Source organism: Sceloporus occidentalis, unplaced genomic scaffold (assembly GCF_023333645.1).
Source record: "Sceloporus occidentalis isolate IW3139 unplaced genomic scaffold, rSceOcc1.0.p SCAF_5, whole genome shotgun sequence".
NCBI classification, from domain to species: domain Eukaryota; kingdom Metazoa; phylum Chordata; class Lepidosauria; order Squamata; family Phrynosomatidae; genus Sceloporus; species Sceloporus occidentalis.
Window position 1 is genome coordinate 41,212,306 of NW_028316985.1, and position 16,329 is coordinate 41,228,634.

At 37.5% G+C, this 16,329-nt stretch overlaps 2 protein-coding genes across 7 annotated transcripts in view; one reads left to right on the forward strand and one right to left on the reverse strand.

The window, feature by feature from the left end:
* LOC149312057 (sodium-coupled monocarboxylate transporter 1-like) overlaps positions 1-16,329 on the forward strand; it is a 104,941-nt gene that overhangs the window by 79,906 nt on the left and 8,706 nt on the right. The gene's annotated exons all lie outside the window — the stretch shown is intronic.
* LOC149312058 (anoctamin-4) overlaps positions 1-16,329 on the reverse strand; it is a 186,539-nt gene that overhangs the window by 35,048 nt on the left and 135,162 nt on the right. For all 6 annotated transcript variants that reach the window (XR_016281224.1, XM_089523859.1, XM_089523858.1 and 3 more), the window contains 3 exons: positions 14,588-14,722; positions 3,374-3,470; positions 1,386-1,446 (listed from right to left, as the gene is read on the reverse strand). Coding sequence is in view for 5 of the 6 variants with exons in the window: in XM_089523859.1 (XP_089379985.1) it covers positions 1,386-1,446; positions 3,374-3,470; positions 14,588-14,722 (293 nt within the window). In the remaining variant the exon portion in view is untranslated. The remainder of the gene's footprint in view (positions 1-1,385; positions 1,447-3,373; positions 3,471-14,587; positions 14,723-16,329) is intronic.

Genomic DNA, 16,329 nt, shown 5'->3' on the forward strand with positions numbered 1-16,329 from the left:
AAGCACAACTAGTATTTATGAAATAGTGCCTTTGGGAACAAAGATGACTAAAGCTTAAAGAGACAGTGTATTGTTTAATGTAAGGAATTCCTTCTTTAAGCGCAGAAAGATATGAAATCAAGGAAATGCAACCCTTTCCCAAGCTTTATAACACTTTTGGTTCATTCTACAAATGAATGAACTATTGTGTTGTAGGATTTCCTATCAAATATCCCATTACAGATATAATCAAAGATGTAGCTGGAAAGGAAAATGCTGTCTTGGTTTTTCTCTAGCAGTATTTTAAACTGCTTTTCAGGATTAGACAAAAAGCAAATGCATTACATAGGAAGCTGCCTTACACCATTAGTCTATGTAGCTTAGTATTAGTACTGACTGGCAATGGTTCTCCATTATTTGGGACAAAGAGCTTTCCCAAACCTAACTGGAAATGTTAGGGTTAGAATCTGAGATCTTTTATGTGCAAATAATATACTCTAACATGGAATGATAGCCCTTTCTCTACAAGCATTTTGCACCTCTAATATTGTTTCAGAAATAAATGTTGCAACTGTAAATTATTGCTTGGACAACTATTCAGCTGTATACAATGAAGCTTGCACAAGTCTGCAGAGCTTTTGATCTCAACAGGATATCTTGACAGCAACAGTCATATTCTTTCTTCAGAAAACATGATTATTTTCTGGTTTTCCATAAAAAAACTGGAAATAAAATAATCATGGATATCATAGGTAGGAAACTGATTTGAGTATCAAAGGCCACAAAAATGTATATGCTGGTAAACTATTATTAATTTGAATACTAGGTTCAATAAATCAGTTATCATTGATTATCTGCTGCATGAATGTGATGGACACATGTTTTCTGAAAAAATCATTATGAGTTTTATCTATAGATGTGAAAACATTTCCAGAGAAAAACTATATTAGAAATGGAGGGAGGCTGGCTCCCTAACAATATTTTCTTTGAACTGTCACTGGGTTTCAAACTGTGTTGTGGTGAAACTTACCTTTCTTCATAAGTATTGCAATGTTTCTAAGTGACAAAGGCAACAGTGATATACTTTGAGAAGGCAGTACAATGTGTAGATTGCATTCTAGAAGGCATATATTGAGGTTTGTGGTTGCAAGGTAGCCACAAGCTACATTAACTCTTTCAACAAATAAATGCAGTCCTCTGTGTTGGGGTAACATATCTCCTTACCAGTTGCTGTTGTTTACCATAGGCCTGGGTTACCATGTGAGACTTTGGCTAACATTCTTTTTCATGACATAGGATACCAATAGCAGTGAAACTAATTATGTCAGAATTAAAACAATAATTTGCATCTCAAGCATGTTAAACAAAAAGGTACTAATATGATCCATCCTTAAAGCAGGACTTACCCCACACTGCCATGAAAACAGCAAAGAAGACTGTAGCTCCATTGTCAAAAAGATGTGTCACCTAGGAAAGATAGCTGTTTTGTAAAAATAAGATATACATTCTATTCAGGAAATCTGTTTCAGCTTCCTGAGGCACTCAGTTTTAATGACAAGAATACATACAAATATGCTGATACTTTGGGTCATCAGTAACAAATACAACTTTTTAAAAGACATAGCTGTGTTAGTCTGGAAAATCAGTATGCAAAGGGATCTTGCAACACCTTTGAGGAAGTAGGCTCAAGTCTGTGAAAGCTCATGCTATCAATGTCTGTCTTTCAGTTAGTCTCAACGATGTTGCAAGATCCCTTTGCAAATAAAACCTTTTGTAGATTTTTGCTTTGTTGTTGTTGTTATTGTTTGCCTCCTAGTCATTTCTGATCCTATCACTGGGTTTTCTTGGCAAGATTTGTTCAGAGGAGGTTAGTCTTTGCCTTCCTCTGAGACCATGAGAGTGTGACTTGCCCACAGTCATCTGGGGGTTTCCATGACTGAGTGGGCATCTGAACCCTGGTCTCGAGGTCCTAGTCCAAAGCTCAAAACACTACACCACACTGGCTCTTACTTGCATTTATTTAGAGATCACTTACAATTTAAGTCCCTAAACAAGTTTGCTTAGCTTGTGCATAACACCAGCACTGAAGCTGTCTTAGATAAACTGAAGACCAGTGAGACAACCAGTCTTATCAGACTTGTTGATATCTCCCAAAGGCCTCAGCTATTTTTACTACCCATCCACAATTTCAGCACACCAGTTGGTTGGTAGTCTATGGAAATCTCCTCCTTTGCAAGAGCCTTTCTGAAAACATGTATTTATTTATTAAGTCTTCAAGGGGCTGTCTACTTGAGCTGTTCTATTAAAAAGGGAATTCATTAACCTTGATAGAAAAATAAACAATTAATTCTACTGGAAATGTTTGTAAAAGTAAAACCTCAAAGGCATATATGCAGTTGTACACATTGGATCCAGGTTTAGACACATGCAATTGGGCTGGTGGAAATGGACTTCCCCACACCCGCGATGAAAATGCTGCGCAAAGGGGAAGGACACTCTGCTGAATAGGATAAGCATTAGGGCAGAAACAGAAGGGAGGAAGATCCTTGAATAATTGGGTGGTATCAGAGCCTTGCTGTCTATGGAAGGCAGAGTCTGGATCCAGCCCAGGGGTTTTCTCTGCTTCATATGAACTGGTACAGAAGGTATGCTTCAATAATTTACAGTGGAATATAGAATCTAGACCATAAAGGAAAAGTGTAGAACTGCACAGAAAGCAGTAGAAAGTACAGATATTTGAAAATTAACAGTGAATTAACACTGGCTTTTATTGTGGGAAAAATATGATTTTTGTTCAGGATTCTAACATTTCTCCATTACATTGTAGAAACTTAGCAAGCTGCTTTCTAGTTAATGAGACCATTGGTCCATCTAGCTCAGTACTGGCACCAGCTCTCCAAAGTTTTAGACAGGATTTTTCCTGAGCTGCCCTGGAGATCCTTGGTGGTCTCCCATCTAAGTATCAACTTTTCTTATAATATGTTCTGCATACAAGTTGAATAGATAGGGTGAAAGGATGCAGCCTTGTCTGACCCCTTTGCCAATTGGGAACCATTCTGTTTCACATACATACCAATATACTATTTTGTCTACCACAGTTTAATTGGTCCAACTTTCACGAATACTTTGTTAAATAGAATAATCCTATTATTGTTATTCCTGGGCCATCTGTTGGGGATGCTTTGATTTGGATTTCCTGCATGGCAGGGGGTTGGACTGGATGGCCCGTGCGGTCTCTTCCAACTCTATGATTCTATGATTCTAAGTTGCACTCTTTTGCCCATTTAAAATTGATGCCCACAGTGTTTCTTTTTTTAAAGGCAATTTTCCATGACACTAAATATATGAAAAACACTGCTAGAGATAAAAGGCATTCTTTTATTTATTTTTTTACCTTGGCATAAATGCAGCTATCTGACAACCTCATGAACGGACAGTATTTATCACAGATAGGACACATTATAATCTCTGTAGCTTGACAGACTTCTTTACTGGAAAATAAAAGAGATTAATAGCTTGCTTTATAACAAGCATGCTTCAAGAGCTTTCATAATTTGGATAGTTGCATGATGAGCAATAGAAAAATGTGCTCTTTTCCTGGTGGCTAAATAATAGAAGCTGGAAGGGCACATTTTTATTTTTTACTTTAGGCTCAGAATTGATTCATACACGCATGTGCATCAATTGGTTGTTCAGCATATAACGTTTAACATGCAATGTTCAACATGCATACAATATGTTCACACAGAGACTGCTGAGCTTTATGCACAAACAAGTTATTCAGAAGTAATGGTATTTTTACAGATGTTTACAGATGTGAAAACAGGGACAATACTGGAAGTGTCAGGGAGCAGAATTTGATGTCCTAGGGAACCTGAACCTGGCAGGTCAGTAAGCACAACAAACTTAAGCCAAACTATCAATTTGACACAACTGGAAAGCAGGAACTTATAAAAAGCATGCAAAAGAAAATACTCCAGATCATACAGGTATAGTAGCCCAATTATGCATGTCAGACACAGAATATATATTATACTATTGTCATTTAGAAGACCTTCTGGAAGACATTTGTTCGCCATTTTACAACCGGAATTCACTGCGGCTTTAAAGGAACAGCCCAAATCAATCAGGCCATCTATCTGAACTACTTGCAATCATTCTATCATAGGTTCCCTTCTCAGTCCTCTTTTTTCATAGATAGCACACACAAAAAAAGTTTGCAAACACATAGATGCAAAGAGGAGGGACAGAAGCCAATGGGGGCACAGAGAGGAGAGACAGATAGAAAGCATGGAACAAGAGAGGCACAAGGGAAGAGAAGTATACAAAAGGCAATGGTGAGGTACAAAAGAAAGAAAAAATATATGGTTAATATACCCTCACATTCCTGTACAAGCACAATGTTTATTATTTTCCCTCCCCTTTAGGTTCTCTGAGCACATTCATTCTTGACTTCAACTTGTGTTATTCTTTGTTATCTGCCTTCCAGTTGTTTCAGATTTATGGTGGTCCTAAGGCAAATCAATCACAGAATTTTCTTGGCACGATTTGTTCAGAGTGGGTTTGGCATTGCCCTCCTCTGAGCTGAGAGCCCAGCATTTCCATGACCAAGCAGAGATTTAAACCCTGGTCTCCCAAAGACTTAGTCCTACGCTCAAATCACAACATGCTGGCTCTGAATTATGAATGTGCTGGAAAAGGAGGGAGCTTTTAAAAGATATTTTAAAAGGAGTGGGAAATAGCAACCTGTAGGTCAGATGTGGCCCTTGGGGACTTTTTGTGGATCTCCAGACCACCCTGAAGCCCTTGTATACTTCACCTCCCAGTTTTTGGTTGAAAACTACTCCAGATTGGTGCATCGCCATTCTAGGTGAGGAGGATCATTTAAATAACCCCAAACCCCCATCTGGGAAAAAAGCCCCACAGTGTTTAGAATACTGGATTAGGACTGGAGAGACAAATGCCTTTTCAAAAGCTTTTATTGAGATCTTGGGGCCTAAGTGATTTCAACTAACAGTGTACATGGGCTTGGTTTTAAAGCTGTTTTCATTTTTAATTTTTTAAAGATCTTGTTCTTCAATTGTTGTATGCCTTCAAGTGGTTTCCAACTTTTGGCAACTCTAAGGTGACTTTTTCACAGGGTTTTCTTGGCAAGATTTTTCAACCAAGGGGTTGCCTTTGCCTTTTTCTGAGGCTCAGAGAAGATGACTTGCCCATAGTCACCCAGTGGGTTTCCATGGTTGAGTAGGGATTTGAACCCTGGTCTTCAGAATCATTCTCAAACCACCACACCATGCTGGTGTGTGCTTTGTGCCTTCAAGAAGTTTCTGACTTATGGCAATCCCAAAGCAAACTTATCACAGTTTTTTCTTGGCAAGTTTCTTCAGAGGGTGTTTGCCATTGCCATCCTATGAGGCTGGCAGAGTGTGACTTGCCCAAGGTCACCAATGGGGTTTTGTGACTGAGCTGGGATTCAAACGCTGGTCTTGAGAGACCAGCTCTTGCTGTTATTCTATTACTCGATTTAAATTATTGTTAATTATTTAAATTGATTTTATTTGTACATTACTCTGAGATGCTGTGATGTAGGGATAGCTACAAATACTTAAATAAATACTTAAATAAATAAATAAATAAATAAAATGAACCAATAATAGAGTTCTCCACTGTGAAGTTAGCAGTTCTGTAAGGTCAGTCAGTCAGCAGAAAGCTACAGCTTGTTCCTATGGCACTCTTCCTAGGTGCACGTCCCATGCCTGAAAAATCTAGAGCCCAGACCTATGCATCTCACTCATTATCTCCCTTTTCTTTTCTGTTTCTGCTTACTTATTTCTCTCACTTCTCTCCTTTTCACCTAGCGATGATATTTCAGGAAACAGAACTACTAGAAAGCACTGGAGCATCCTCAGCATCTTGGAATGCACTTCAGAGTACATTATTGAGTACAGTGGAACTTAACATTTTCTATTAAGACTAGGAGGTGGTGGTTAGTTTTTCTTTTGTTCAACCAGCTCTACTTCCCAACTCCTGTCTTCCAGGGTTTGCTCCTCCATTAAGCCAATGAAATGAGATGCAGAGTTTTTCTTTTTCTTCTTCTTTTTTTTCTTTTTAAATTTTTATTTCAAACATAACAAAATTTAAAACATACTCTTCTACCAAGTTATAAAACAATTATATAGCAAAATCCTAACTGGACTAAGTACCTAAACTAATACATTATATAGTATTTTATAAATTCTTTTCATCAACTCTCTTCTACTACTGCAACTGTTACTTATTACTATCTAATCCACTTGACCTAACCCTTCCTAAGGCTAAATACCAGTATCCTCCCGTATACTATTGATGCTGTTTACTAACTCTGTTTACTTACATATATATCCTTTTCCATAAAATCCTTAAGATCCAATATAAGAACTACTCGCCTTCCTGTTTCTAGCCCTTTATATTGTTACTATCACTGAGAATTTCTTTCTGCTTTCTCTTCTCCTTATTCATCAAATCCCATCTGTGTAAAATCACCCTTTTCTCTTTTTAAATATTCCTTCCATGGATTCCACACTTTACCAAAATCGTCCAAGGTGCCATTTCCGAGTAATATAGACAATTTGTCCATTTCAAGATATTCCATGACCTTTAATCTCCAATCTTCTATGCTCGGCGTTTCCTCTAGTCTCCAAAGTTTTGCGAAAGAGATTCTAGCAGCCATAATCAAGAAGAAGAGCAATTTTTCCTTTTCTTTGTTTAAGTCTTGTACGTCAGTTATGTTTAAGAGATACATCCTGGGTGTGGCTTTTCCACTAATCCCTATAATTTTTACAATTTCTTTATGTATTTGTTTCCAATATTTTTCGCTTTATTGCAACTCCACCAACAGTGAAGGTATGTACCTACTTTTCTTTTGCATTTCCAACATTTATTTCTGTTATTTTTAAACATCTTTGAAATCTTAAATGGTGTCAGGTACCACCTATAGATGGTTTTATATACATTTTCCTTCAACATCACACTTTGTGAATATTTAATTTTTACTTTCCATATTTTCTCCCAGTCTTCAAGGTGGATTTGTTCCCCTAAATCCTGTGCCCATTTAACCATAAATTCCTTCACTACTTCGTGTTCTAATTCAAATTTCCTAATTAGGTTATGCAGTTTAGAGATTTGTTTTGTAGGGTCTATTATTATTCTTTCTAACTCTGCCTCCCCTGGTCCGATACCATATATTTTACTGTCTAAATTAAATCTCTCTCTCAATTGTCTGTAGGTGAACCAACTACATGAATATCCCTCCTTAATCAATTCCTCCTGAGTTTTCATAGTCCTCTTCCCTTTTTGTATCTTGGTTATATCTTTATAAGTCACCCAATAATCTTTTTTCAATTCTTCCCTTTTAAATAATGCTTCATTTGAGGAGGTCCATAGAGGCAGCTTAGTACACCACTTGTTTTTATATTTTTTCCAAATTCTTAAAAGATTTCTTCTAATCAAATGATTGTTAAAATTAGCATCTGCTTTAATTTTATCATAAAATAAATATCCATGGAGACCGAATTTTAAATCAATTTTCTCTAAATTTGTCAACCTCTTTTTTTGCAGTTTAATCCAATCTACTACCCAATCTAATACACAGGCATAGTAATACCACCTTAAATTTGGTAACGCTAATCCGCCCCTTTCAACCGTGTCTTGTAATATTTTACTTTTGATTCTTGCTTCCCCCCCCCCCCAGATAAATTTCAAAATTTCCTTATCCCATGTCATAAAAGGCCTATCATTTCCAATTATGGGTAGGTTCTGAAACAAAAACATAAATTTGGGTAATACTGCCATTTTAATAATTGAGATCTTTCCCATCCAAGAGGTTTGTAATTTAGCCCATTTGTCCAAATCTGATTTAATGCCTTTCCACATTTTTTCATAATTATTTTTAAATAATTCTATTATTTTTTGTTGTTAAATTTACTCCAAGATATTTTACTGAGTTAACTATTTTAAAGCCAGATTCTTCCTGTAATAACATCTTTTCCTCTCTCGTCAAATTCATTGCCAAAATGCTGGTTTTTTCAACATTAACTCTATATCCTGCAACTTTTCCGAATTTTTTAAATAATTTTATCATTTGTTCTATACACTCATTTGCATTTGCAATTGTTAGGACCAAATCGTCTCCGTAAGCTCGCAATTTATATTCCATCCCCCTTAATTTGAATCCTTCTATCGTTTGAGTCTGTCTGATCTTGTTTAACAGCATTTCCAAAGACAATATAAATAACAATGGTGATAGCGGACATCCCTGTCTCACCCCTTTGAAAATCCTACATGATGGGGTTTTTTCCCCATTTACCAAAATCTGTGTTTCTTGTTTTTTATATATACCCTCTACTGCTCCTTGAAATTTTTCTCCAGCCCCCATTTTTCTTAATACCCCAAACATGAATTCCCAATAGATATTATCAAAAGCTTTCTCCGCATCTATGAAGAAAAGAGCCAATTTCTTATCAATTTTTTTCATGAATTTCTATTAGATTTACCAAATTCCTAATATTATCTTTTATTAATCTTCCCGGGAGAAAGCCACTTTGATCAACGTGAATCCAATTGCTCAATACCATTTTTAATCTGTCCGCCAATATTGATACAAATAATTTATAGTCCGAATTCAAAAGTGCTATCGGTCTATAATTTTTTGGATTAGTCAGATCTTTATCTTCTTTTTGAATCAAAATCGTTATGGATTGTGTCCATGTTTGGGGTATTTTCCCTTCCATAGCCTCGTTCATCACCCGTTCCAGAGGATCCACTAAGCTCTCCACACAATTTTTATAGAATTCGTTCAAAAAACCATCTGGTCCTGGGGCTTTCCCGGTTTTGGCTTTTTGTATAACTTGTAAAATCTCTGTCTTTGAGATAGGTTTATCTAACAACTCTTTTTGTTCCTTAGTTAATTTTTGTATTGTTATAGAGTCCAAGTAGTTCATTATTTTTGTCTCTTTAACCAGAGGCTTTTTAAATAACTCAGTGTAAAATCTTTGAAAACATCTTTTAATTTGATTTTGATCAGTCAACACCCTTTCTTCTTCTTTTATCACATTTATTCTTCGTTTCGATTTTTCTTTTTTGATTTGATATGCCAGTAATTTCCCCGGTTTATTTGCTGACTCATAATATTTTTGTTTAACAAATTTTAGTTTCCTTTCCATCTGCTCTATCATAAAGGTCGAAATTTGCCTTTGTATTAATTTCACTTCAACTAAGGTATTTCTATCTTTGGGATTTTTCTTTAGCGCTTTCTCTCTCTGCTCTAATTCCTTATTCAATTTATCTAATTTTTCATTTCTTTTTTTCCTAATTTCTGACGCTTTTTTAATTAGCCAACCTCTCATAACTGCTTTAAACGCGTCCCAGACCATCTGATCATTTACTCCTTTATCTAAATTTTCCTTAAAGTAGTTTTGAATATTCCAATTTAGTTGTTTTACCAATTTTTCATCTTTTAGTAAAGAGCCGTCCAACCTCCAATTAAATTCTTTCTTTCCTAATTTCAGATCTATCTGTACCGGGTTATGGTCGGACCAAATTTTTGTCAAAATTTGTGCTTTGTGAATCCTCGGAAGTAGGTGCGACGAGGCCATGATCATATCAATACGTGTCCATGTTTTATGTGGATTGGAGAAAAAAGTATAATCTTTATTGGGACCGTTTTTTTTCCTCCATACGTCCTCTATCACCATTAGATCCATCAAATTAAAAAATTCCTTCGGGAGTTTCCCTTGTTCATTTTTTTTTCGTTCTGAAAATTTATCTATTTTGGGGTCTATTACCCCATTCCAATCACCCAACATGACTATGGCATCAAATTGTAAATCCAATAATTTTTCTTTTAATCTCTTATAAAATTTATTTTTATTATCTAATGGCCCATATATCCCAACCAACATTATTTTTTGATTATTACACATCAGTTCCACAATTACATAGTGTCCCTCTGGATCATTATCTATCTCTCTGGCTTCCCATTTTGTATTCACATATATCACTACCCCCTTTTTTTTAAACTTTTGCCGCTGATATATATTCTTGACCCAATTTAACACATCTTAAGTATTTTTTATCTTTCTGTTTAATTCTGGTTTCTTGTAAGCAGATTATGTCCACTTTTAATTTTTGAAGATAGTGACAGATCTTTTTTCTTTTCTGTGGTGTATTTAACCCTTGAACATTCCAGGAGAGAAATTTTAGGTATTCCGCCATTACCCAGTCTATATCTCCCAAACACTCCAGACAACCAATTTATTTATTTTCTTAAATTCCAAAAATTGTTTATTCGAATGTCAAAACCGTCAAAAAATAAAAGGTCGAGAAATAGGCTGAGTTCAAATAGGGGATTTCATAATCCGTATGTCAATTCAGGAGATTATCCGTTTCTGTCTCTTGCTCCTCTCTTCTTAATCTTTCTTCCTCTAGCAGCAATTCTTGTGGGTCAATTTCTTGATTTAAGTCTTCTAGGGAGTTACAATTTTGTTCTTCCTCTCCTCCTAGAACCTCTTCTTCTTCATTCCCACTTAACTCCACTGTTAAACTTTCTGCGTCTCCTCCTCTTTTATCTTCTCTCAACACCTTTGCCTTTACTTGTTGCCTTGGTTCCCCTTTATAGGCTTCTTTATTCTTTTCTGTCGCTTTTCTTAAAAAAGTCTTTGCTTGTTCTGGTGTAGAGATCTTTGTCCTTTTTTATTCCACCAGAAGGTCAGACCTTCTGGTAAGTCCCACCGATAGGGTATGGCTTCCTTCCTCAAAAAAGTAGTCAGAAAGATATAATCTTTTCTTTTCCGAAGGATTCTTCCGGGGATGTCTTTCAGCACCTTTAACTCTTGTCCTTTATATATGAAGGGGGTTTCATTATGCAGGGTAAGAAACAAATCTCGTGTGTGCTTCCTCACAAAATATAACGCAACATCTCTCGCAGCCCCTTCTGTTTTGCAACTAATGAATTGATACGGAATATCTTGTCCACTTCCTCATAAAAAAAAACAGGGTCTTTTTTCATGAATTTTGCAATTTCTGTGATTAGTTTTCCTGCCAAATCTTCATTTTTTTCCTCTGGTAAACCTCTTATTTTAATACATTTTTCTCTCAGCTTTAGTTCCCATATCGCCCTTTCATCCAATTCCTCTTCTTTTTTATTCAAAGATTTTGCTAAATCCGATTCCAATTTTTCAGTTCTAAATTCAAGAATTTCAACTCTTTGTTTGGTTTTTTGTGTATCTATTAACAATTTGTCCACCGTTTGGTTTATTTCTTTCAAATCTGACCTAATCTCCTGTTTTATTTCCTTTCTAAAAATGTCCATTTCTTTGGCCAGATTTGCTGACAAGTTTATTGAGAGATTCTCAATTTTATCTAGAAGGAGTTGATTCATATCTATACTTTTGGGTGAGTCAGTAGAAAATTTTCTTTGGTTTTGTGCCTGTTGTAGTGCTTTCTGGGTTTGGGTTCTTGTATTCATTCTATATTTAACACCTTTCTTCAGGTCAGTATTCCAAATATTCCCACCCCTAATATCTCAAAAGAGAAGAGAAAGCAGAAAAATAATTAACTTACACCTTCAATATCTTTAAATTACAATATAACTATCCGTTTATCAATTATTTTTATCCCCGGTTTCTCTGGGGCGACGCGCTACCTTACTTTTTACACTTTGGTTTATCAGATCTTCAAATTTATCCAGTAATTCTTCCCAATATATTTCAGCACACAAGACCCCCCTTGTCAAACTTTCTCCCTTCAATCTTTATCCACTATATATATTTACTTCCTTTAAACTCCTCCCCCTGTCTTTCTTATCTTCCTTTCCTATTATTTTTAGGTAGATATTTCCCTTTACAGTCCCCTTCCCCCTTATACTTCCTCCCCCCTTATATCTATATAAACTCCCCCCCCCCCGGAAAAGACAGATATTTTCTAAAAAGCCATATGTAAGCAGACAGTAGGAATGAGGCACTCTAGCAAGCAATTTCAAGAAGATCAAGGTGCCAATGAGTAAAATGGAGGCTCTACTCTGTGTTCTGCTATATAGTGCTCACTTAATGTCAGCACTCAAGCGTCTAAAATTTATAGACTTATACTTCCTACCCCCTTATATCTATATAAACTTTCTCCCCTGTCCTTTTATGTATCTTACTTCTTAACTTCTCCTTCCTCTTTACTTAAAGTGTCCTTTTCCCACATTTTCCTTACTTCCCCTTCGCTCCTTCTGACTTTACTCTGTCTTTCCTAAGCCTTTTAAAGTTCCTTGCGTCGTCTTTCGTTGTTTCTCTTCCAGCTGCTCCTATTTCCTCTCCTGCTTCGTCTTTCTTGCGTTTCCCCTCTGTGCTGCCGCTCGTCTCGTCTCCTTCTTTACTCTCCAACTCACTTCCGTCGTCTCTCTGGGCTCCTTCTTTATCCGCCGGACCTTCTTCCGTTTTATTACTGACCTTCTTCCTTCGTCTGTCTAGTCTCCAACTCGTCTGCTCTCCGTCACAGTCCTCTGGACCTCCTTTCGTCGTCCTTCTATCTTCTTCCGTCGGCACTCTATCCCGCAACTCGTCTCCTCCCTTTGTTAGTCCTCCGGACCTCCTTCCGTCGCCCTTCTAGCCTCTTCCGTCGTCGCTCTATCCCGCCACTTATCTGTTCCCTTTATTAGTCCTCCAAACCTCCTTCCGTCGCCCTTCTAGCCTCTTCCGTCGTCGCTCTATCCCGCAACTTGTCTCCTCCCTTTGTTAGTCCTCCGGACCTCCTTCCGTCACCCTTCTAACCTCTTCCGTCGTCGCTCTATCCCGCAACTTGTCTCCTCCCTTTGTTAGTCCTCCGGACCTTCTTCCGCCTTCCGTCGTCTTCCGTCGTCTCTGGACCTTCTTCCGTTGTTCCTCTAGGCTTCTCCTCGTCTCCTCTCTTCCCCTTTCGGTGTTTCTCATTCTCCCCTCTCTCCTTTCCTCCAGGAAGGGACGTCTCTCCGCTCCACTCTTCCCTCGCTCCCTCCCTTCTCAGAGGGCCAACCAGCCTCGCGGCCTCCTCCACTCCTGGGTTGCGGTTTTATCTTATCTCTCTTCTCTTCATCCAGCCCCAGGTGAGTTCCAAGGCCACTATATGTTAACTCTTTCGTTAACCTCCGTTTACTGAATGGTCACCGGGTTTATTTAGGTCCGTTTTAAATGTGAAGCATTAGGAAATCTTTAAAAAGTTTTTGTTTGTTTTGTTTGCTAATTAGGTCTTTCACAGATGAGTCCCCGCAAATTATTCATAAAAATTTATAAGCGTCTCCGTGATAGTATCAACTATTCCAAACCAACAAGTAAAGACATTCTTTTTTAAGTTCCACAGAGCAGCGGTAGTGCATTAAGTTCCTTACTGCCCTGTTCTTACGGTATATTCGTAGCTGTTACTTAACAGGATTCCTGGTAGCCTTCCTCCTTTATAACTGCTTTATTTTTAATACTAAAATTAGTTGATGGTGCCTCTGTGCGAATAAAATCGCTACTTGCCAATTCTGAGCATGGATTGCTCTGCAGGTCCCCCCGTCTGTGTATCTTCCGTCTCTTCCACTTAGCGGTAGAGACTTACTCTGATTTCTCAGCACAGTCCAGAGTTGAACCTTCCATCAAGCCCCCTCTGATTCTTCCAACCGTAGGGAGAATTTCCCGACCTCCAAAGATCCCTTTAGATGGTCGGGGCTCAGTTCTGACTGAGACGGCTCCGGAGATGCAGAGTTTTTCAACTGGATAGTCCATACATAAGAAACTGCACCAGATCAAAGCTACATTTTTAAAAAATCAACTTAAGTACATAATTTTGACAAATATGTACAGGCAATTGTAGACATGTTTAGTGTAACATGTGAACAATGTGCGAACAATCAGGGTTAACTGACATCACTGGAAAATATTGCACCTGAGATGATATGAAGATTCTATCATCCATGTTTGTACTGTGAAGACTTTTAAAAACGTGTAGTAAACATGCATATGTGGTCCATTGCCAACATATAGTCTTGAGTTTATAATGAACCTGACAGATTTCTTTCTCCAGGATGTTTGGAGAATCATGTAAGCCTTTTATACTGAACTGCATCCAGATTCAGGTGATGATGACTGTTTCACACATGCACTTCACAAACTGATTCTTCAGAAAGGGAGAGATAAACTAGCATAAATGGGCCTGTGCTAATGTACAATCTTTACTACAAGCCTTCTATGCTGTACTACATCCAGGGCCAGAGGAGAATAAAGGGGAAAGAGCAGAAAAGGGACCTAGGATAAATAGATATGTTGGGGGAAAATAATAAATACGAAAAAGAAAAAGGCCAGAGTTTTGCTTGCTTCCCTAAATACCATGTTGGCAAATGGTCTTTTGATAAAAAGGACATCAGGTTTTAGAATAACAAATTTAGTAGACATGGTATGGTGCAATATGTTACAGTAAACAAACAAACAAAAAGAAAGAAAATGGTGCACTCAAAATCAAAGCTCATCAATTAATACACCAGTTTGGGCAAGAACCAGAACAATATAGACAATGTTCTCACAAATTAATGAAGGATAGTGTGACCAGTAGCAATGTTTCATTTTTACTTCACCTGACTTGGCAGTGGTTCAGTGTGGCTACTCCATACAAAAAGACAAACAGTCCAATGAAGGCAGCTGGGAAGAGCATTCCTGTGTACCAGCCTAACCAGGCAAAGTACAAGCCAATTTTCTCACCAAAATACCGCCTATTAAAAACACAACATAAAGAAGGTTATTAACATTTTTTAAATTGGTATTTAGGATTGGCTCTTAACATAAAATAATTTTTTTACCATTTGGCAATAAAATAAGAATGTTAGGTTTTGTATTCCATAAATAAAAGCTTAATTTATACATATATATATAAAAATTAAAATAAAATGTTGGGAATCTTTTGTCTGATCAGTGGCACAGAAACTGCTGTGTACTGAGCAATTCGTTTTTCATATATAGAGAACCCTACATATTGTTCATATTGTTCATTTATTTCATTCAGTATAGGAATACAGATGCAATAATAATAGATACAAAATCTATGTTAATGGTAGAATGTCTTACAATACTGAGTAGATAATTGATCACTACATATTTTTTAAATGTCATCCCATTTTGAATATCCCTTACAGCACTGTTGAGACATTCTATTAACTGAAGATTAGTTTACATCATCAATATAGAGTCATTTGGTGCCTGCTTTGGCTGTTAGAGAACCATAGGTCCGTAGGCCTCTTCCTGGCAAATATAAATATATTTTAATACATATTTTGAAACTCTGTTTGCAAAATGTACTAAAAGGAATTGAAATACATGCCTTCTATTTTATTCATTTATTTCACTTCTGTGCTGCCTTTCTCCCAAAAAGGGCCCCAAGGTGGCTCACAAGATAAAATATTAGTAAAACATCACAATAATTTTTTAAACAATTAAAAACATCTAGTTAAAATAGTATAAAATACAAAAAACATACAAAGGTTAAAAACATAACTAAACACACACACTTCATATACACATCCCATTCTCTCCTCTTTTTCAAAAATCCTGCAACAGTAGTGTCATTAGGGTTGGTGTCACTTGGTGCAAGTGTCCAGAAAGGGCTGCTGGGTGGTGGTGATGGTGGCCGCAGTGGCTTGCCATTTCCTCCTTCCCTGACCTCTGCTCCTGCTTCCTAGCTCACTTGCCCAGCTGTCTGCCTGCCCAGACCTAGAAAGTGCTGTCGGGAGAGCTGTGGGTACCTGAGCACAGGAGCCAGTGGGAGGGGATGAAAGGACCATGCATTGTCCCTTTTTCTCTGCTGCCTTGGCTTCCTTGGCAGGGAGAGCTAGGGCAGTGGAGAAATCAGGAGGGGTGCTTGCTTGCTCCTCCTTCACTGCCTTGGCTTTATCACTCAATAAGGCTATGGCTGTGGAAAAGCTGGGAGGAGTGTGCGCACACCCCTTCTTTTCCACTGCCTTGGCTCCCTTGGCCATGGCAGCCATCGCAGCAAAGAAGAAGGGGTGGGCATACACACAAAGAAGAAGGGGCAGACATAACACCGTAGACAGACAGACAGACAGACAGACAGACAGACAGACACACACACACACACAAAGCTGGAGAAGGTGTCTGCAACCCCTTAGTGCTGCCTTTGTCCTGGAAGAATTCAGGCTGTGTCATCACAGACACTTTGCATTAGAAAAATGGCAATTTTACTGTTGCATATATAAGATCAACATTTAGCTTTGAGGGCTGAACCATTTGTTGTTACTCAGCCCAGCCAATGCTATCTAAATGCATTAACTTTATACTGTATATTTTGTAAACCTGTGAGGAAGGT